This window comes from Aythya fuligula, chromosome 6 (assembly GCF_009819795.1).
Source record: "Aythya fuligula isolate bAytFul2 chromosome 6, bAytFul2.pri, whole genome shotgun sequence".
NCBI lineage: Eukaryota > Metazoa > Chordata > Aves > Anseriformes > Anatidae > Aythya > Aythya fuligula.
Genome location: NC_045564.1, coordinates 9,520,729 through 9,543,065, shown reverse-complemented (window position 1 = coordinate 9,543,065; position 22,337 = coordinate 9,520,729). Strand labels below are relative to the sequence as shown.

The 22,337-nt window shown below is 44.5% G+C and overlaps 1 protein-coding gene across 7 annotated transcripts in view; it reads left to right on the top strand.

Moving 5' to 3' along the window:
• The window catches only part of AGAP1 (ArfGAP with GTPase domain, ankyrin repeat and PH domain 1), a 345,403-nt gene extending 329,562 nt beyond the window's left edge, over positions 1-15,841 (top strand). For all 7 annotated transcript variants that reach the window (XM_032190230.1, XM_032190227.1, XM_032190225.1 and 4 more), the window contains 2 exons: positions 13,989-14,244; positions 14,745-15,841. In XM_032190230.1, the coding sequence (XP_032046121.1) occupies positions 13,989-14,244; positions 14,745-14,948 (460 nt within the window). In that variant the 3' untranslated portion in view covers positions 14,949-15,841. The remainder of the gene's footprint in view (positions 1-13,988; positions 14,245-14,744) is intronic.
• Positions 15,842-22,337: the final 6,496 nt, after the last annotated feature.

Below are 22,337 nucleotides of genomic sequence, written 5' to 3'. Positions count from 1 at the left end.
GATTTCTTGTGCCTTTATTCTAGGACAAAGCACGCTGTCCAAAAGCCTCGTTGGTGGAGGAATGATGGTCTTCTAGTCAGTATCAGGATCATCTTGTGACTTGGCAAAGCACGGGCCGGTCGATGTTCTGTAACACTGAACCAAGGATGTGCACTGTGCGTACTCGCCGCCCTCAGCTCTGCTGTCCTGTCCTATTTGATTCAAGTTGGATTCTAAGCTAATTTCCCCTTCTAGTAGTAATTACGTGTATACCATTTCCCTTCACTTGGCATTGTAAACTACGATCTTCCTTTCCAAGGGGAATAAATACTCGGCGCAACCAACGGAGTCTGCAGCGTGAGGGTATTTTTCACCTATCCAGGGGCACTTCTTATCTTCAAAACAAAAAAGACCTATTGTAATTAGAGTGTAAGCCTTCTTTTAAAAGGGCGGCTGGCAAGAGGAAATTGTAAAGACTTGAGACAGTAATTATCAGGCACTGAAACAGCAAATCAAGCTGTCTATACCAATATCCCAGAGCAACATGCCACAGAAGCCATGGAGTGGTTAGATCAGAGCCGCCTGGGCGAGAGCTGTCTGAGCGGCGTAAGGTGCTGATTGTAGTTGTCAGTTTGCTGCTGCTATAAGCTCTCCTGTTATAAATACACCCCAGCCACTGTCATCTTAAAAGGTTCCTTAAAACCTTTCCTTTCTCCCCTTCCACTGCTTAAAAAACACAGCGGCTGACAGTCCAAATGTTTGAAATAATTGGATTCTGCATTCTAATTCATCTGTAAAGTATTCGTTGATTAAATTAGCCTAATAGATATTATTTCTTACATGACTGCATAATTTCATCCTGATTGGATCACTATGGCTCTAACGAGTCCCCCCCCCCCCGCACGTTTACTATTGACTTGAGAATCACAGAAGGCTAGAGATAACTATCATCTTGTTTCCATTTTTTTTTTTCTTTCCAGGCTAAAAGTTAAACTGATGTGTACCAAAAGGGCATACAGCTAATGCTCAGGTACAGTTGCACAGCGTATTCCAGTCTCCAAGACCAGCGTTAGAATGAAAAAAAAAAATACTGGTTTATATAATCTCAAGCCCTCTTTTATTTACTCAGTGGGTTGTTCTGAAGCAGAAAGATTAACTGACCATTTAAACTCCTTTGGGGGAAAATTGAAATATTTTTAAATAAAATACATTTTATTATCTCATCAAAACAGACATACACATTGCAAATGAACCTCGTAAGGACTGCGCGCATTCAGGGAAATGAAAACACTCCTTTAAAGATAATGTTTCAAATAAAGCGGTTTTATCTTCTATTAGTAAGATTTTCTCGGCGCTGCAATTTTGAGTGTAACCGAGAGGGAGGAAGGGCCCCCAAAGCGACATTTTCTCGCTAAATAAGAGCAGAGACTTCTTTGCAGGGCAGCAGCGAGCGAGAGCCTCGCAGACCCGCGGCGGAGGAGCTGACGGCAGAAGGGGTTAACAGCGGGGTGCACGTCCCAGCCCGACCCAGTGGCTGCAAACAGCTGGTGGGTTTTGTATGGCGCCGGTGAACTGAGCAGCCGAGAAAAGTTTTTGGCAAACACTCGGGACAGAAGAGGTGGGTCGGCTCAGGAAACTGCGTGCATGAGGGAACCGGGGAGACAATGGCCGCTCAGCAGGAGCAGGGGGGAGACCCGCTCCCGCTGAATAGCTCCCCAAAAAACCCCGCTCAAAAGGAAGAGGGCCCGTTTGCTCCTGGGAATCCAATAAATTGTTTCAGGAAGTGAGAGCCTGTCCAGGCTAATGGAGCCGTGATTGGCAGGTGGTTCTCATTACGGTGCCCATCAGGGGACAGAGTGAATTCCAGTGTTATTTAAGAGGTTAAGTAGAAATAAGATGCAGGTGACAGCCCAAGGCTGGGGCATCTTGCACCGCTGTTCTTGAGGTGTTTTTTTTGTCGGGAGTCTGCAACCTCTGAAATGAGTGGGGGCAGGGGGTGGTAGTTTGGCAAACAAAATTTGGTCCTACAGTGACTAAAAATGAGCTTACCTGGCCACATGTCAGAGGGAGCAGGGAAACAAGGTGCTTCAGCTCTGAAGGTTGCTTTGGTAGCTCTTGTGGGGAAGAGTTTTCTTTCCTTAGCACTAGGAGTGGTGGTTACCTCTGCCAGGTGGGCACAACACGGTGGCCAGGTATGTTTTCAGCACGTGCCTGGTGCTGTCGGGCATCCTAGTGCAAGAGGAAGAGGATGAAGCATTGTGGAAGAGAGTCTGTGCTGTTTTTTCTTGGCACAAGCCTGGTATCCCTTCCTGTGCCCCCACAAGGATGTTGCCTTAGTGCTCAAACCAACTACAATCACTACTTTTGTCTGCCACTGGTGCTCTTACTGTGGCAGCTGACAGTAAATCACAAAGCGTTTAGCTCAATCAGAACAAATCTGATCAACTGCTGGCACAAATGCAACATAATTTTGAAGTGAGATGTGCAGGGGCCACCTAGGGTTGGGTCAGATTTCTGGGGTGTGCTTCTCTGAGGTCTGAACCTAGCTTGAGAAGGAAAAGAGAAATGCTTTAGTAGGGATTCAGATTGCCTCCTGTTCCTAACCAGTAGGTATCTTTCTGCTGCCTTAGATTTCAAAGCTGAAAGTGAAGTCTATTTCTAGCCTTATTCAGCAGAAAATGAAAGCAAGTTTGCTTTGCAAAGCATCCAAACCACAATATTACTGGCGTAGACTATAAGCACCAAGATGTAGTTTACTCTGTGACCAGGGTTGTAAGGTAGATTAGCGTGTATGCTGAACACTACAGGCTATGTATTTCCCTCTGCTTCTGTATTTTCCCTTTTTCTGACAGTGATTCCCAAGTAAACAGCATCGGGTGTCTTCACACTTGTGGATGTCATCGGGTGGGGATCTGCTCTGAGTCGCTGTATTGATAGAATATTGCATGGTGCATGGTCAGATACAAGGATGTAATTTAACCAACAGATTCACGGATGGCTTGTGAATGACGGTGAAACTCCCAAGTATGACGCGTGTAATAAATCTGGTTCGATGCAGAATTAATGTGGTATTCAGAATGATTATTTACCATTTGAAGTTTGGACGTGACTGTGTGCGAGAAGTAAATAGCTGCGCGGAAGGGCACGTAGAGGGGAGAAGAAAAATACCTGCTTGCATTGTTTCACAAGTGCATTCCTCGGTAATACTAATGAGAATTGCACACTAAATGCAGGATTGATTTGTGATGAGATCAGCTCTAAAGAGTACATTTGTGGGATGATAACCTGATTGGTGGCACTGCCTCTTGAATGGCTGAAGGGGTCTAATTGGCATATAACGCACTATAAATTTATTAGCAGGTTCTGCTCTCTCATTGGCAGACCTTCTCCTGCTAACCACCAGGAAATTACCAATTTTCAGGAGTTAGTCACTCAAGTCGCACTGTGTCAGGGTTTTAAAAAAGAAACCTACATCACTACTATTATAAATCCTGGGCGAGAGCTTGTACATCAATAGCCGGCTGAAAATTGGTCACTTGTGCTGTGGACAACTTGATCAGAGCAGAGAGCCGCATGTTTGCTGTTCAACTTTTATCCTCCTTCGGCCGTTCCTCCTTCCCACCTCCTTGTTGCAAATCCACGGTAGACCATTAGAAGCTAACTAATCCGTTTGGCAGCCCTTGGGCTGCAGCTGCCACAAACCAGCATACGCGCTTCACAGAAATTACAATTTTTTGGCAGTTCGCATTCGGGGCTTTGATGTTCTTATTGATACATTCAGCCCTGGGGCACATCGGGCAGAAGAGGACATACCCACATTGTTTTTTTTCCAGGAGCATAATAGAAATATTCAGGAGTCAATGTAATTATTTCAGTTACTTTGCTTTTAAGAGGCACGTTGGGAGTCACAAATTAGAAAATAATATTCACGTGTTTCTTCAAATTGGTAACAGATATGGGATACTTCATCTTTTTTAAATAATTTCCAAATGTGTCCTGAAAAGGGATTGCAGAAAAGTGGCTGAAAGAGAGAGGCACTTATGTACTGGGGGCGCTTTGGCAAGTGGCAGAGGTTTTCATTTTGGCACGTGGTTTTTAAATTCCCACACAACTCTCTCCAGAGGTGCTCTCGAGGTGAAACTTGCTGTCACTTTTGGCAGGTGTCTCCTGAGCTTATTTTTTTTTTGCTGTTGGGTTTTATCTGGGTTTCTCTTTGTTAAGCACCGACCATATGGCTTGTAAATCATAAAAGCCTAAAGGTTTGCAAGCGATTAATAGCAGTAGGCTTGCAATTAGAAATGCCTCAGCAGTACTTGAACACTCGAGTATCTTCTGAGAGCTGAGCCTCCTTCTAGTCTCTTCTCTTTGGGCACCCCGATGGCGTGTGTCCTTTCTGGCAGTTTTGTCCACTGGTGGTATTCTACCTAGGTACAAGGCGTGTTTCCCTTGTGTCTCTTCTCCCCACTCACGTTTTTTCCTAACGCTGCCTGGGTGATGTCTTAACACCCTGATGTGTCATGTACCAGGAATGGCATTTCATTCTTATTAAAAAACAAACAAACAAAAACAGTAAAAATATGTAAACTAAGAAAAAGAGCATTGAGGTTTCATTTCCTAGGTACAGAGGAAATCCTAAATATTTCCGTTAACTTCAACTGTTGGTGATTTCTTAAGATTTTTTCTTTTTTTATCTTAATTACTGAAGTTAATGCTTCATCTCTTGCTTTCTAAGCAACCAGTGTTCATTTACCAGCAGCCTTTTTTAAACTAAGTCTTGTTTGTGGTTGTAGAAAGGCATCAAACACTCGCAGTCCACTAAAAGAGAGGTAGAGGGAATTCCCATCACTTTCTGAAAGGAGAGTTACATCTCCCCTGGAGATCTAGCTTGGCAAGACAGGCATCATTTTCATTAAATGAAAGTAGGAATGAAATATGAAACTAATGGAAGAGACTGATAACATTAATGATTTCTGTAGAGCTCGTAGAATTGGCGAGAGTTAAGGGGAGGCCAAAGCAATGGATTAAAGAACGATAGGAGTAAGCATAGTAGAACAGGCAAAGATGTGTTGGAGAGGAGGAGGAGGCTACAGGATGCATTAGAAATGCTGATAAGGAGACACTGAGAGGTGTTTACAAGCAGAGGGGAGGCCTCCAGGTCACTAGGAAGGAGATGGAAGCAAGCGGGTCCCTGTGGCATCTGAAGAACGTGGGTCATGAAAATGCTGCCCATGGGGATGTGTGGGTACAGGTGCTTCCCGGCCCTCCAAACCTATAGCTGCAAATATTCTGTCTTTTCGCTGCTGACTTGCAGAGAAGAATCATTTTTTTTTATTTGCTTGTTGTTCCAAATGTGTTTTTCTTCACAGTCTATGCTTGAATACAGTGTTTATTACTTCTGTTATCTCTTTTATGTCTTACATAAATTCAGTGTGGTGGTGTTTTTTTCCCCTAAATACTCCAAAGAGTATCTTCTTATTGCTTCTGCTGGAATTAAGATAATATTAAAGCCCCCTGAAAAGGTTTTTATTTTTCCTTGTAAACCAAAGGTAGTATTGCTTGAGAGTTACTGGTAATGAAGAGTCAAAATTGTCAAGAAAAATTTTGGATGTCTTTATGAAGTATTGTATTTAGACTTTCCTCTTGTAGTTCCTGATCCTCAAGTAAGGATTACATTCACATTTTGAGGCCAGAATGTGCTTCTCCATTTCAGGTCATCGAAACCACCTTTGTGTACTAAGCAAGCTCACGTTTGAAATCTCTTTAATGTCTACACAGCAAGTTCGTTAGCCCTTTGGGTAGACCTTGGAGGTGTTTTCCCATCTCATTATTTATAAGGCATTGGTGCACTCCTAGTTATGATACTTAGCCACTTTACAGCGTTATGAGCAGAGGAAAGGCTCCATTTCTCTTCTTTCATCTGTTTATGATGTGATACGTTCCAAAGCAGATCACATCAGCGACTGTTATGGTATCCTTAATGCACTGTGATAGTCGCATCGCGGGAGGAGCTGCTGCGACGCACGTCGCTGATGTACATCCCTGTTATATGCCACATTACACCGGGCTGTGGGAACCGTACTCGGCTACCTCGCTCTGCCTCTCACCTGGCACAGATTATTGAGATTTATGCATGGAAATATTTGTATGTCACTATTTTTCTCTTTGAATATTCGGTCTTCCTTTAGACGTTGAATATAAAAGCAGAAGCCTGGTTTTAGGTGAAAATAGCTGCATTGTTAGACATACATAACCAAGATTACAGACTACCTTCATTTTCACGAAACATTCCCTAATTGTTCATTGTAGTACAATTATCTGCTCAAAACTACTTCCATGTTTTGTTTGAAAATTGATTTCAAATAGAATTTTCTTATTGTTCCCTAGAAAAAGGGGGGGAAGTATGTTGTGATTTCTGAACTATATTTAAAACAATATTGAATTAAGCATATCCTTCGTATAGGAGAAAATTAGTGTTAACAAATGGGAAATTAATGGGATCCTTTAATCTGAGTGAGTGTAAGTTAGACTGTAAATTGAAATTTCCAGACTTTATTTGTGTACTAGCACAATGCAATTTGGTCTTTACACTTAAGATAACAGGTTAAATATGGCCATTCAAGAATAATAAAATGTATTCGATAAATGTTTGCTGTTCTCTGCATATATTTAGATAGATGTTACTGCAACAAACAAGAAACAAATATACTCCTTTTTAATATTTTCATGCAGCTGTTCTAGAACAGCTTTTGGCTTTTTTATTTTTAGGTATTTTTTGTTTCCCTGAGTGTTAAGGTTGACCACCCAAGAAATGGGAGCAGGCTCTGTATGGTCTATGCATGGTCTAGAACCACACAGTGACAGCTCGACTTCTTTTTGGTAGCTAACGCAGTGATAAGTTTTGGTTTAAATTTTGCATGGATATTTATGTGCTTGTCCATCGATGTCTGGATAAAAGTAATGGGGCCGTGAACACAACGTTTCTTCTGTCGGTCAGTAAACAGTTGGTGGAGGTGGTGGGCCTTCATTGCTGTTGTATTCCACATTCTCATGAGGTCTCTCCTTGCACATCTTAGCAGAAACCCACCTTCCTCTGCTGTTTGCAGTGCTTTTGGAATTGGTTTCACAAAGTGAAGTGCTTATAGTCCTTAAAGTTCACCATTGTTAATTTTTATTCTTTTTAAATGTTGTTGGCAGTGCTGTTTAAAAAAATCCATGAGTTTTGGATTTAGTAGAAAAGTATAATTTTTGATGTTCTTCAAGTTTTTGCTTAAATCTCTAGGGGCTGTTTTCATTCCACATAGTTACAGAGAACAAAAAAGCTTGGATTTGTATCGAGAAAAGACTTAAACATCTTTCAGAGCTTAGAGTTGTCACTGCACAAACTGTATCTCAACTTAATAAGCCTTTTCTTAGTATCTGCGGTATTCCCCACCGTTGTATATCACATAACTTTTTCTTTGCTTTATACAGAGTAATCCTCAGAGTTGATATATTTTATTGAGTGTACCTATAAAATTATCGTATTGAGCATTGTGCAATGAAGACAAAAGTTTGCTGTAACAGTATGTGATATGTCAGAGCACACAGCTGAAGGATGTTTATCTAGAAAGCCTAAGTCAGTAAACCTTTGGTTTCTTGTCTAGGCCGGTAATTAATGTTGTACAATAATAAATCCTGCAGGTGTCTTAACACCTGAGGGAGAATGCTGGTTGCTCTATGGCATCACTGAAAAGCTGACCAAGAAGTGCAGAAATTGCAGGTATTTTGGAGCCCTCCCTAGGGAGGAGTACTGCCACAAGGGAAGGCAAAGAAAGTGGAGAAGCTCCACTGAATACAAATTCAGATTATACTGGTGTCGTTCAACACATGATGACTTCGAGAAACACGTTCAGCTCTGTATGTAGAAGCAACATCTGCCTGTCATCGTGTGCAGTAGGGCTTTTCTTCCTTACACAGCTATAAAAGAAAAATGTGAAAGTCTAGTGGCAGAGCTAAAGGTAGAGAAGATCCTGACCTGTGAGGTTCATAGAATAGCTCTCTGCAAGTGTGAGGGAGCTTTGGGCACACTTCCGATGTGAATTTGCCTTGATTTGTGTCGTTCAGGAATGGTTTGTTTGCTTGAGTAGGCCTGACGTCAGGAGGAGAAACTTGAATTTGGACTGCTTTCGTGGCATTGAACTGCTTCTTTATGACTCTCCTGGTGGACAACACTGCAGGTTTAACAGCAGTTTGAGCTCTGTCCTCAGCCAGATAACTATCCTGACAAAGATGGCAATTAAACCATTCCCAAGCTGAGCTGATTGCCCCACCGGGCCTGGAGAGGGCTGGCCCGGTGTTGTAGGCCGCCCGTGCCTGCGGTCAAACCCAGGCATGGACACGCGGTGGCTCCTCAGCAGTTTTCCTCGTCCATCGGGGATGTTTAACTTGTAAGAAGTAATAAGCTTAATAGGTTGACTTTATTTAATTATTAATGATCCCTTTCTGTCCTTACAGCTCATAAAACACCCTCTAGGTTGGCAAAACACTCATAATATTGATCAGGAGCCAGAGAGATATTTATTTCCTCTTTGCCCCAGTGCACATAAATCTTGGTCCTTTGCCTCCTTTTCTCGGTACGTGGGGATTTACAGTGGCCCGCTTCTTGAAAGCTTTCTGTAATTAAGGAATAAATACCCATCGGTCTTTGTTTGCTGTCTGGAGCCCTCTTGTTTGCCAGGGACCTCTATATCCCCGGTGGGCCTGTGCGCCTTCCCCCTTAGCAACGCAGCCGGGGAGAGAAGGCATGCGTGCTAGGGGCAGTCAGCTGCTACGCACTCGCTTTGCTATAGAGCGGGGTCTTCTCCTGCAGAGAGAGGAAGTCCCGGTGTTTTCTCAGCACATTGTTCCCAGCTCCTCTTCCATGCCTCTCCTCCCAGTTCCTGCTTTGCTCGGGGCAGGAAGACACTTTGGAAATTCCTTGCTGCTAGCCCTTTCTTCTCGCCTTCGCTTCTTCTCCCCCCCTCTCCTTCACTAGTTGCAATTAAAAACATCACGAACCTTTCCAGACTTTGCAGTCCTGTCCCCTGCAATGTTTCTCTTCTCTTTTACCCATCACAACATCACAAAGCGATGCAGTTTATCAGACATCTGTGGGGTTGTTGCAAAGGGTTTTGTTTGAAGGGCAAGCCCCAGCACAGCCAGCCACCCCGCTCTGACAGCACTGGTCATTAGGTGATGCATGCTTCTTGCATGCTGGACCACGAAGCTAATGACACATTCTGGGACGCTCCCAGAGTTTGGGAGTTATGGGGGTTAGATTTACTTCATTTTCTTGGAACAGACCCATTAACCTTGTCAGCTGTCCAACAACAGAGAAAATCTGGCAGTTCTCTTGCTGAGCTAGCCAGGTCACTACCGCGTCAAATGGCTGCACTTCAGTGAGCATCCAGAAATGGCAACGTGCAAGCATGGCACCTGCACGGCACGGAGGTTTGGGTGAATGGCACTAGAGAGAACATTTAGGGGCCTCCTCAGTTGCAGAATTATTCTCTTCAGCACGAGAGAAAAAAAGATTTAGTATTGTTGGAAGCTGTAAGCTTTTAACCAAGGTGGGCAAGCCAGGCGATGCACTGGAAGGGGCTGAGCTGTGCAGGACACGAGCTCCTAAATGAGCATCTCTGGTGCAAACTCGCAAGCAGAGAGCACAGCGTAGCTCCAGAGGGAAACTGTGCTCTAAGCTAATCTGCTTTTTATATTCCTCATGCTACCTAGTTAACCCTCCCCCTTACAGTGCCCGGTATTTATGTTTCCAGATAATAATGATGTGATGTGGCTGGCAGAGTAATTTAAATAATTGGACATTATCTTGAGAAGCAAGCACCTAATGAGTTCAAAATAAACTGAGAAGTGAAATTTTCATCTGTTTCTAATAACCCTTACCTATGTACAGTATCATTGCCGTGGCAGGGTTTTCATTATTCATACCACTGTGTACTTAGAGTTCACTAGTGATGGAGACTCCTGCAAGAGCTAATACTCCTGGTATTTTTTGGCCAAGGCTTAGTGGATTATCCCTTTCCTGCAGAGTATTTTGCAGTCTTACCCTGTACTTTGGGCCTTGTACATCCACCGAGGTTTTAAGTTTATATTTGCAGCCTGGGTTTGAATGGACAGCTTCAGAGATAAAAAAGATCAAAGTCTGATCTTACTAATTATATATTTTTTTCTTTCTAAAAATCTATAATCTATTAATCAGGAGTTTATAATCTATTAATTCACATGTGCATTAAAAACACAGGCAGCTAGCCTGATTGCTGTAGAAAATATATATTATTTTAGTACATCTGAGGAAAAGGCAGCTCAGATATTCTCCAGCATTAGGTATCATAGGGAATGTCTGAGCACCTGGTGATGTTTCCTCTCCAGTACACTGGCTTTAATCTGGTCCTGAAAAGAGGATTCCACTGAGTTTAAAATCCCAGTAAGTAACCAAAATAGTCTTGTTTTGGCTTACAGGTGTCATGTGGAGACAACTAGAACTGAAAGTCATAGTGTTGAAGGGGTTGCATGGAAGTTGCCAGGATTACAGGCAAGGGAAGAAAACAGAAATATTTACTAGCAGATGTTTAATTGTGCATTTCTTTTATTTTTAGGGACTGGCTCAGTATCTTTCTCCTGATTAGTCACTCTTCCTCTCATTTCTTTGTACTCTTATTCAGTTGATTTATTTAAAGGTATGTCAGTGCTGGCTGAAGTGAAACACTGTGCCTCCTCTTCCTGCTTATTGCTGACCGCTCCAATAATTCATTTTTTAGCTCATTAGCTAACAGGGGATGTGAACAGTGGTCCTCCAGGGGACTGGAATGAGGTTAAGTGATCTACTGCTGACAACTCTGCTCTTGGACTGGCCTGCCTTTGGGGAAATGAAACCTCAACCAAGACAAGCTGTGGATCCCAGAAGTGAAATTGTGGCATCAGAGCAACAATTGCAGTGTTTATGTCTTGTTGTCGGGATTTCTAAGATGAGTGTGTGTAGTGGAGCTGAAGCTGACTTCCAAGAATGTCCCAGAACTTGCCTTTCAAAATGAAGCGGTCTGTGCCAGAGATGGAGAGAGGATGTCTGTGGATGTTGGCTTTCTAGATACTCATTCAAAACCTGTCCTTCTAACTTTTGGTTTTACCAGTCCATGAGGCATGGGCAAGCGTGCTTCTCCCCCTTCCTCTGTTATTAAGTACAGTTTTCTATGAGGAAATCCAAGCAGCATATCTTTCTTTGTGTACCCAGTTTGGGCTGTTGAATAGGATCTAAATCTCATTTGATAGCCGATGTCAGTGACATGCTGCCCCCAAATGTCTGAGACTTTTAAAACACCTTTATTTTTGTTTGTAGAGTTTGCTCTGTTCCCACCGTGACCCTCAGGTAGAGTTTGGGGGGTACTCTCCCAGTCAATTACTGTGACTGCAAGGGTAGAATTTGACCTTAATGAATTAAGTCTATTGGTGCCCTAGGTGGTCAAGAAAAATGAGCAATTTTTTCCAAGAAGGAAGACGAAAGTAAGGTAAAAATAATCATGTGAGAAGGTCAAAATTTTAAGTGGTTGTAGCCCAGGAGCACAGTCCACTGCTGGCTGCAGGGTCCTGCTCTGGCCAGGCATGCATCTCCCAAGGGACTCACTATCTCTTCAGTTGCTGCCTGGTTGCAACAAATTTCTTCCAGTTAAGGGGTTTTTGACAGTCAGTGTTAACGCAGAGCAGTTACGGGTTATACTGCAGGACAGTGCTTCAAGGAAGGACCATTTGCCTCCAGCTCTTTCCCTCTCCATCACTAACGCAGGTGTCAGCACGTTCCCCTTCCTCAAATTTATTTTTAAATGGGCTTTCTGTTCTTTTCCCAGCCTTTTGAGACAGTAGGATAATCTGAGTAGGATTTGGTTGATAATGTCTAGCCTTGCAGCTCCCTTGCAGCCTTCCAAGAGCAGCAGGATTGCTTTGTCTGACGTGCCTTTGCACTGCTCCCATGCAACACATGGCAAAGGGGAAAGTCATGCCAAGGAATTTTGTAAAGCAGCAGCCTAAAACTCTGAAAGCCTCCACCTGAAGTTGGCATTTATTGTCTCTGTTCAGGTATATATAGGTATATATATGAACTGTGATTAGGGCTGGGAGATGTGTGTAAGGCAGCTTGGTTTTTAAACAGAAAGGGAATTCCACGCACTTTAGGGTGCATGGGCATACGAGAAATAAATTCCCGAAGCCCAGACATGCACTACTGTTGTGAAGCAGCGCAGGTTGAATCACCTCATTTTTCAGTCTGGCACATTGAAACGTGGAGTGGAAGCAGTGGTTATACTCTCAGTACCTCGATACAGACTTTAAAAACTCAGGAGAGCTTTATTAAATACTTGGGGTGGATACTGGACCTGCAAGTGTTGTTGCAACACTGCAAGAACACACATTTTGTTGGTAATAATTGTATGTTACGTTACTTCATTGTCCTCAAAGCATTGCCTGTGTTGTTTTTTTACCTTAAAACAACACAAATAAAATAAAATATAAAATATAATACAATCAAAAAGCATAAAACAAAATATAAAATAAAATAAAATAAAATAAAATAAAATAAAATAAAATAAAATAAATAAAGAATTAGGGATTGCAGTGGTAACAGAAATCCTTTTCTTTCTCCTCTCCCTCTGGAGCACCTGAACTGATGCTCGGGTTATCAGAGCCTGCCATCAAAGGTTAATTTGCAGCTCCCTAAATTTTTTGTGTGTGTGTCTTTTAGCTTTCAAAGGTTTCATTTAAACGAGGCGCTTTTTGTGTTAATTTTCTGTTTGCCCTCTTTCTCTGAAAAAGCCCGTACCTGTCTGCAGGGTGAATTGCCATTGGTGCAGAGAAGTGCCTGCTTTGGAAAGCTTTGCATGAAAGCATCCAGGGAGGTCAAAGTAAGGTCACTCCACATGTACCAGGAAATGATGCAAAACTAATCCAGATTTGCTGTTGGAAGGATCTGTTTACATAAGTATTTAAAAACAGATTAGGGCTAACCTGACACTAGATTACTGGGAGTAGTGTAAACAGTGCTGAAAGGGGTAAACAGAGCTTTTCCTTTTGTACTCCAGAGGAAAAAATATGTCACCAGTAACAAGTTGCCTTGCTAGGTGATGCATATGGTTTTCACAGGCTGAACAGATTACCTAAGGTACTTCTAAATGGGACTTTGTCTAGGGCTAGATCTCTTAGATCATATAATTGTATGTTAATTTTTTTAATGGGCGGTTGAGGCAGTTGTTTGTAGTCCTTGTTATCCTGTAATATAATAGCATCCAGAAAGCTTTTGATAGTTATTTGACATATCAGGAGGAAATGGTGCTTCAAAGTGTTGTTTTGGTAGTTTGCATTTTGGAAAAACAAACAGGAGAACCCTCCATATGTCTTTTGCATTTGGAAACATGACTCAACTTTTAGGGAGAAAAAAAAAACAAAAAAAAAAAAAACCTGCAAGCAAGGCTGTGTCTTCCAGGGGGTCGCAGTCCTGTCTGAAATGCAAACCTGGGTGCAGGAAGGGTGGCTGAAGGATGGAAGCGCCGTATGGGTTAATTCAGGTGTTAGGGATGGAAATTCTGCACATTTTCTGTGATGTATTTTGCAGCACAGCTGAACCCCGTGGTGGAATTGCTCTGCCTGTTTTCCCATTTAACAGCGAGGGCTCTTACCTGCTGCCAATCCTCGTGGCAGCTCGGGGTCTGAAGACCTCGTGGCCGTTGTGATCTTGCCACCACCCCACAGCAGCTGGAGGCTGGGGCGTGCGCCCCACAGGCAGCTCAGCCAGCGTCACGGCGATACAGCTCAGTGGTGGCACAAATCCTGCTGCAAGGACAAAGTTTGAATGAACTGCCTCTATAATGGCTTTTTTGCCAAAAATAATGGAACAGGGAATAATTTTTCTGTTGATTAACTGCCGTTTGCTAGCATATTGGTAGGCAAAGCCAAGCTGGCGCCGTTTTACACATTCCCTTTTGCTTTTCCAGGGAAGAAAAGGAGCGCTGGATACGTGCAAAATATGAGCAGAAGCTCTTCCTCGCCCCGCTGCAATGCCTGGAGCTTACCCTGGGCCAGCACCTCCTGAGGGCTACAGCCGAGGAAGATTTGCGGACGGTCATCCTGCTCCTCGCCCACGGGACGCGGGAGGAGGTGAACGAGACCTGCGGGGACGGGGACGGGCGCACTGCCCTGCACTTGGCGTGCAGGAAAGGAAACGTGGTGTTGGTGCAGCTCTTGATTTGGGTGAGTACCTGCTGCCTGCGGAGGGGGCCTGCGGCGCTGGGGTGGCTTTTGCTGGGCCACGTTCCTTCAGCAGGGCCTCCCAAACCTGCCGCCTGCGAATTTCACCAAGTGTCCGCTGCTGTCCTGAGTCTGGGTCTTGCTCATTGCGTGCTCTGTAAAGAGAGCAACTTAAATTTCTGCCTGTCTACTGCTACTTGATAGAAAGCAAGCAACAGTGTAAGAGATGAGGAAGGAGAAATTTCCCTGGCACCGTTTGAAATGCTATTTGAAATACCACTGCTAAAAATTTAGCTCCAGGTAGGAGACACTCCCTGTAGAAACCTTTTCATGTGTAGCTCTGTGCTCAACGAATCTGCACAGTCTCCTGACCTGTCCCTCTTTTCCCTTTCCCCAGCCTTGTCCTCAGTTACATTCAAACCCTTCTGTCCTGAGTTTGCTCCCTCTGTTTTAATGCTCGGTTTGCACCAAAGCTTCAGACGCCATCTCTTCTTTCTCTGTAGTATGGCGTTGACGTGATGGCACGCGATGCCCACGGGAACACGGCGTTGGCCTATGCCAGGCAAGCCTCCAGCCAGGAGTGCATCGATGTTCTCCTCCAGTACGGCTGCCCCGACGAGCGCTTCGTCCTCATGGCGACTCCAAACTTGTCCAGGAAGAACAATAACCGGAACAACAGCAGCGGAAGAATGCCCACCATCATCTGAGGAGCTTGTTCGTGCATTCGCTGACCTGAATTACATCCGCAGCCTCATATTCCTCCATTCCCGTCACAGCTCTGCTCTGTGAGTCTGACAACTTCCCTTTTTTCCCTTTTCCCTTCGGTGCATCCCTGTCCCATCCAGAAACGGCGCGTCTGGATAGCGCAAGGGGGTGAGAAGGAGCGAAAGGGGCTGCAGAGAAAGCAGTTGTTTCAGTGACAGCTCTCCGACGATGACAAGCGGGCAGCAGGAGCGCACGAGAGCGCGTGGGTTCTCTAGGACACGGCACGTGGCACGGGACCGTGGGGACAGCTGTCCCTGGGCACAGGCTCTACAAGTGCGGAAGGAAGGGGCGGAGGGAGACGAGAGCGGGAGCGAGAGGAGAAGAAAGGAGCGATGGTAACTTTCCGTAACTGACAGTTAAGCACATCAGTACATTTCACCTCTACCAAACGGAACGGCTGGATTTCATTCTCTTCTCTGAAGAGCTTGACGGCATAAATCAGAAGCAAGCACAGAGTTTGTCAGGTTTGAAGCTCCTATGATGGTATGTGTCAAATCAGTTGTAGCTAATCTGTCCAGGGAGAATACTGGCTTCATTACACTTGTATAGTTGAGTTCTTCCAGCATTACCGCTGTTTAATAGAACATGATTAGTCATCACGGAGAAAAAAGCATATTAGCTGAGGAGGTAGTTACATGGCACGCTTCGGTGATTGCTTGGATGTGATTGCAATATTCTTAGAAGCATCATATTATCTCAGACATGTTCTTTCAAGCCCTTGGAGCCCTCCTTTCTAAATTCACTGTCATAATTTAGTATCTGTTTAATTTTTCAGTCCAAAGAGAGGAAATGAGTTGCTGAGTGTTATTTGACTGCAGTCTCCTTGGTGTAAAAACAAAATGGAAAAAATAAATAAGAGTAACTATGAAACACAAAAAGGAATAATGAATACTGCTAAGGAAAAACATTTCAAGTACATTTAGTAAAATTAATAAATGCATTAAAGGCTAATATTTTTTCAGCCAGCAGAAATATGTTCTGTCATTTTGCCAAGGTAAACGTGTTGAGTTTTTGGTCACTCCTGTGATGCATTGCCTAACTTATACAGATTTTGTATTGTGTCTTTAGATTATATGTATGTAAAATCTATTTGAATAAAAAAATCATAAATATGCATTGATTTTTTTTGTACAGAAAATGACATCTCTGTTAATTTATAAACTGTAATGGATGTGTACTAAATCATGTGCAACTAGTTAGGATCTGTGGAGTACAGATCATTGTACATTGAAAATCTTCCCAGCAGTGAACCCTATTTCCATTGCAAGCCTTTGAGGAACATATCAGAATGAGATTGTGGCACGCTTGGCATGAAAAAAAAAATGTATGAGACCTTTTAGAAAGGAAAAGAGGCTGTTTCTCAGCACTGTAAATATATTTTACTTCAGAAGGCATGAAGCTTTCACAAGCCAAGACAAAAAGCCATAGTCTGGATGTGTGAAGATCAGATTTGATTAATTTCAGAATTGATAGCCTTCACCAAGGCGGGCAGGGCATGGCTGTGCTAACTCTGAACTTGGCTGCTCTCTGGAAGAAAAATGGCTTGTGAAAGTAGCCTGGACAGTTCATTTGAATTCCACCTTTTAATACGTAATTTGATTTTTTTTTTTAATTTTATTTTTTTTATTATTTTGGGTATTGCCAGACAGATCCTAGCTTCTGCCATTTTCCACAACCTAGGATTCTGGCACAGGGAAGCAGGCTGTAAGGCTTTTGGCAGACAGAAAAGTGATTTTTAAGTGGCATATGGCAATGTGAAGATGGGGGAAGGGCATATCACAGAGAAAGTTGAAAACTCAACTGAATTAGATGGCAAAGGAGCAATTATGTGAAGTCAGTGAGGTGCACACAGCATAGTAATTTGCAAATCTACCTGCTCCGTCTGTATTTCCCAAGCCTCCAGTGTTGTTCTTCCTTGGGGCTCTGTATTTCATTTGACATCCAAACGGGAGGGGGATAGCAGTCGCTAAATAAAATATAGGTCAACAAAATGTGAAGGGAAAAAAAAAGTGTTCAGCGTATCTTAAGGGAAAAAAAAATAATCAGAGAATTACAGATTTGGTGTAAAAATCGTAAAATCTTGGAAGGAAAGCATGCCCCGAGGTGAAAAAAACTAGAATACTGACCAGTTTTTTCCTGTTCTGTGGTGTTGTCATTTTATAGCTTGTTACTGTACAGACCTCTGGCTGTAGGGAGATCTTTCTTTGGCTGCACCAGAGTAACGCTACATCCAGTTCTGTTCACACTGGGAGGTTTTTTTATTTTATTTATTTTATTTTTTCCCTTGAGGAAAGGTGTCTGTTGTAATTGCTGTTTCTCCACCATCACCGTGCAGCTCCCTGATCTTTGGTACTGACGGGTGGTCCTACAGGACAGCCCACATAAATGTTCGGCTGCATGGGATGCTCGGAGCCCACCGCGTCCCGGTGCTCACGAGCCTTACACCTGCACCAGGGGACGCGGGGGGAACTCAGGAACTGCAGCTCGTGTGCCCAGGGGTTCCCCTGGGAACATATCGGAGAAGCAAGGCCGATGTTTCAAACACGTTGTCGGCAGATTTGCCATAAGAAGTTCTCATTGCATGTTCCGTTTCAGAGCTGAAAATTTCCTGTACCCAATGTTCTCTGTGGGCCACCTTCCTCTTACGAGGCTGGGAGTGATGTTGGAGAGACGAGGGCAGCCAGGCTGCCGTGCAGATTTCAGGTAGAAGGGTTGTACACTCCTTTCATACAGACTTTCTGAAGGTGAACCTTACAAAATATTTTTTTTTTAGGAAAGGGAATTCCACTGTATTACAGGAAAAATGATGTATCCTGGCTAGCCAACTAATAACCTCATAGTTTAATCAAGCGGTAACACTTGCTTTTAACCTAAACAAAGCTTTCCCTTGGACACGTATGCGTTGGCAGTGATGATGCTGAAGCCGTGCTTTTGTAGGCTACGTGGTGGCTTCCCCAGATGCCTGGGGGTCTGCAGAGAGGATGCCCAAACCCTGGAAGCCAGAGGACCGTGCGCCCGTGGTGGTGGAAGCACGGAGACAGGCTTTGGTGGCTCGGGTTTTTTTCTCAGCCATGGGTTTCCCTCTTCTCGCAGCTCTGGAGAGAGACGAGGTCTCGGGCTCTGTGTGCTTTTCAGGGGATGCGTTTGCACTTTGCAGAGGATGTTCTTGAAGCCGCCCGGGTGCGGCACCAGTATCGGCGCTTTGAGAACCTGCAGGAGCTGTTCCCGTTGCTCTCTCTCTATTAACCTGTCCCTTTTCTGTTCCTCATCCCGTGTCTAGCCCCTCTTGTTGCTTTTATGGAACCCACTTGCCAGGCTGTTTACGCCCTTTGAGCATGTTATGAGCAAATTAAAAACAAATTGAAATCCAGTCAATAAGAAATCCCAGCAGAAACATGCTGGCTAAATCTGTTGCTGTTTCTCAGAAAATGGAGTTTGTGGCAGTGGTTCTCACCGAGTGCCCCATTTAACCCTTTGCATGATCCCAAATACTTTTGAATCCCACTTGCTCTGCACTTTATCCACCATGACTACAACACATGGAGTGAGTGAGCCTTTGCTACCAACATCAGCACTTTCCTGCTGTTGACACGAGGCTAATTGCCGAGAGTGGAGATGAGCTGGATGTGTTGTACCCGGCACCTGAGCCTCGGTAGTCCAGGACTTCAGGAGGGTTTACTTTTTCCTCGCTATTTGTGAAGAGAGAAGACCCAACCTTGGGAAAATCTGGGGTCTTGCCAGTGCAGAGATTTGGCCAGGGGCTCTTATTACCAGATTTCCAGTTTCGTTGCTGAAAGGGGGCAGAAAAAAATAGCTATTTCTGGTGTGACTTGGCGTCTCCTGAGCTAGGCACAGCTCGGAAAGCCAGGCGAGCTATTGGAAAGGAGAGAGGGTTTTTAAGCATTTCTACTTGGGCGTAGTGTATAATAACTGTGTAAACATTAATATTGTTTACCTTGCTGTCTTTCCCCATTTCCCTAAATTATGTGTTAGTGCAAGAGGCTTTAGCTGCACTTGGAGATTTCCCCTGGCAAGAGGAAGCTGAGTAATGTAGGGAGAGAAGTAGAGGTGTGAGTGCAGATACACTTGTAGCGATGATCTCCAGCACTGTAAATGTAGTATAATTAGCCGATGCGGTTTTCGGATAGCTTCATCCTTTATATTTGTATGGAGATCATGAAAAATGAAGTAATTTGTAGTTTCTAGTGTAAAGTAGTAGTAGTGGAGACAAGCACAGATTTCACACGAGGGCTCTGAAGGGGCCCTCTACAAATGTCTCGGGGAGCCGTGTTTGCACCTTAATGGGGAACAAATGTGCGTTGTGCCGGGAGGGACTCGAGGCGAAGAAGGAAAGTGTTGGGGACCAAACGTGGGGCGTTTTGTGTGGATACACGAGAGCTTGCCCGTTGCCATTCATCGTCACGATTCTTTGTTTCCCCTCTGATGCCTGCTGCAGTTTTTAGCACATGGGATCTCTGGCTGTTAGTCTCGGATCCTCCCTTCAACATCGCCTTCCATTTGGGTTGATTTTGGGGTAAAATGTATTGCGGAAAAAAAACTTTGGGCTATTCTTGTGTCTGCTGCATAGCAAAAGAAAGCTCGCTCCAGATTAAAATTCTTTTTGAGCGAAGTAAAAACCAAAATCAAACAAACAAAAAAACACAAAATGTCCTGCAATTAATTTTGACTTCTTAAATTCTAAGTTACAAAAAGAAGGTTGGTTTAAATGGTTTTATTCAAAGGGTATCTGTTGTTTAAAAAAAAATATAGAGGTAATAGAGCAAACTATCCAAAGGTGTAGGTAGGTAGGTCTGTTGTAGTGCGATATTCTAGGTTTCGTTTTGTTGTTCATCATGGGCCAGTTTTTAAGTGGGTATTTGGTGATCTCATCTTGACTTGACTGAATCCGTCTCACGTTTTAAATAGAGGGTAGAGTGGGGTTGAGCCAAGATTTTCCAGAGCTGTGAGTAGTTCTCGTTTTGGGAAAAGGATTGCATGATTTCTGAAAACAAGATGGCTTTTGTTTGTTGTTTTTCTAAGAGCCACAAGTCACTAGTCATGCCTTTGGTAATCTTGGCCCCCATGTTTCATTTCAGGCGACAGCAATATGTGGGTGAGTTACCTCCCGTAGTTTACTCTTGTTCCCTGAGCGTCTGGGGGACTTTTGTTTGTGGGCAGATGAAAGGCAAATGTCTTTGTACATTTCAGCAATTTTAGCCCCTTCTTACGTGTCCGCATCTCTCTCAAGTCTCTGTAGCGTATTCACGTGGTAGTGGTCAGCTCTGCTGACGTGCAAAGCTTCAGCTTTCTCTTGGCCATGACCTGCTGGACGTGTGTTTGCTTCCAGTACTAAGAGTTGACTATTTTGCAATGCTTCAGAGCTCGTAATTTTTACCTGTGTGTTATGTACAAAGCGTGGAGGGGGGTGGGGGGCTTGTCGAGGTCTAATGGCATGCGTTTGGGATGACCGTGTTGCTTGCTGGCAGTGAATGCACCATCAGCTATTTTGTGCACGCCACGTTTTACGGAGCCGATCGGTGTTTTGTGTCTGACAACTTCCCATTCTTCCCCTCTTTCTCACCTCCCTCTGCCTGTGGTTAGGATAACCAAAAACCGTGAGTGCAACCACGCAGGGACCTCGGAGCAGTCCCAGCTCCTCTTGGGTAGCTGAAAACACTTTCCGAATTGCAAGGTGGAGGGAATAAAACCCCAACAGCAGACGTGGTAGCACCCGATCTTTGGTAGGAGTGAGGGAGGGTTTGGGTTCCCCCACCTGGAAGGGAAGAGGTTGGGTTGACGTGTCCGTGCAAACATTTGTGTGTGACACAAAACCCGTAGCTAGAGCCCGGTGTTCAGGCAGATGTTTATAAATTTCCCAACTTAACTCAGCCCAGCCATGTTCTGGAGCACAGAAGGTACGCACAGGCCGGGGGTGCCATCTCAGAGGGCAGGGAGAGGCAGGAATAGGAGGAAAGGGCTCGCTGTGGCTCCTGAAAGCCATCAAACGCTCAGGATTCATAAAGATAACCCAGCTCAGAGCAAAAATACAGCTCGTTCAGATGGCAACACCCAACTTCTGAAGCCCTTCAACTTGCCTACCGGGACTGAAAGAGCCACCTTGCTTCGGGGTGGGAGCTGGTGCTGGAAGGAGATGCAGAAGGGAAAAGGACAGAAGAGGAGCTGCTCGGAGGCCCTTTCTTTCCCATACATTTGCTCCAGCCTCAGCTTACCAGCTGAATCTCTGAGGAGCACCAAGCGGTCCTTCCCCAGGTGTTTGGGGCCCCAAAATTTTACTTTGAACATCAGCTAATGTGTGCTGAGGCTTTGTGCGTAGCGAGGGGCCCAGGAAAGCCTGGCCAGCTGTTACCTGTGCCATTGCTACTCCTGCTTTTGGTTTAGGCGAAATTGATAGGGATTAGGCAGGGTCGGCACACTGAGGACTGTTTGCTGGAGCTAGGCAGGGTACTTACGGTGGAAAACACGGCTGGGTGTGCCAGGGAGGTGCGGGTGCTGTTGAAAACCCCTCCGAGCATTTTTTCCTACTTATCCACAGTTTCACGTGGGTTCAAGACTTGTTGAATCCACTGGCATCATTTTGCCAGCCCGCAGGGAGAAGAGGATGGTGGTCCTCTAAAAGCACAGCCCGTGTTTCTCTGGGGAAATACAAACTTTCCAGGGGGCCACGATGCGCCCTGTGCATTTGGTCCAGTTCTCATGTACTAGTGTAATCTCGTGAGCATTTTTCACTTGTGCACAGCTCGTACGGATGGGTGCACACACCGCAGGGCTTTGGGGAGGGGTGTCTCTCCAAACTCGAGGGCTCATTTCGTCTTTCCTTTGCGTTCTCTCACCTTGATGTCTCTGGCTCAGGATTGCCACGGGGCTCACTCTGCAGCTAAGTGAAACCTCTCGACTTCACCGGGATTTGAGCACATCCCCAAATGCTTTGCCAAACCCGAGGTGAAGCTGTTTGGGAGAGGCAGAATCGGGCCTGGACGCATTAAGGGCTGTATCCCAACCTAGCTGAAGTCAGAGTTTGGTTTCAGTGGGGCCGTGGTTTGGCGTGCAGTCCTAGCCAGCACCTTTGTTTTGGGAACTGGCATCATCACTGCTTGGAAATGGATGTGAGCTCTGTTTCTCTCAGTTTCTTCTTACCCTGTGACCGACCACACGGCTAGATGTCACGTTCACGCGTGCTTAGCCCCCAGGTCTTTCTGTTTTTCTGCTTTGTGATGTTTGTGTTCCTGGTTAGGATGGGGAGAAAGGGAGCCCAGGTGAGTAGGGACACCTGAGAACTGTGTTTGGGGTAGAGGCAGAAGATACCTAGCACA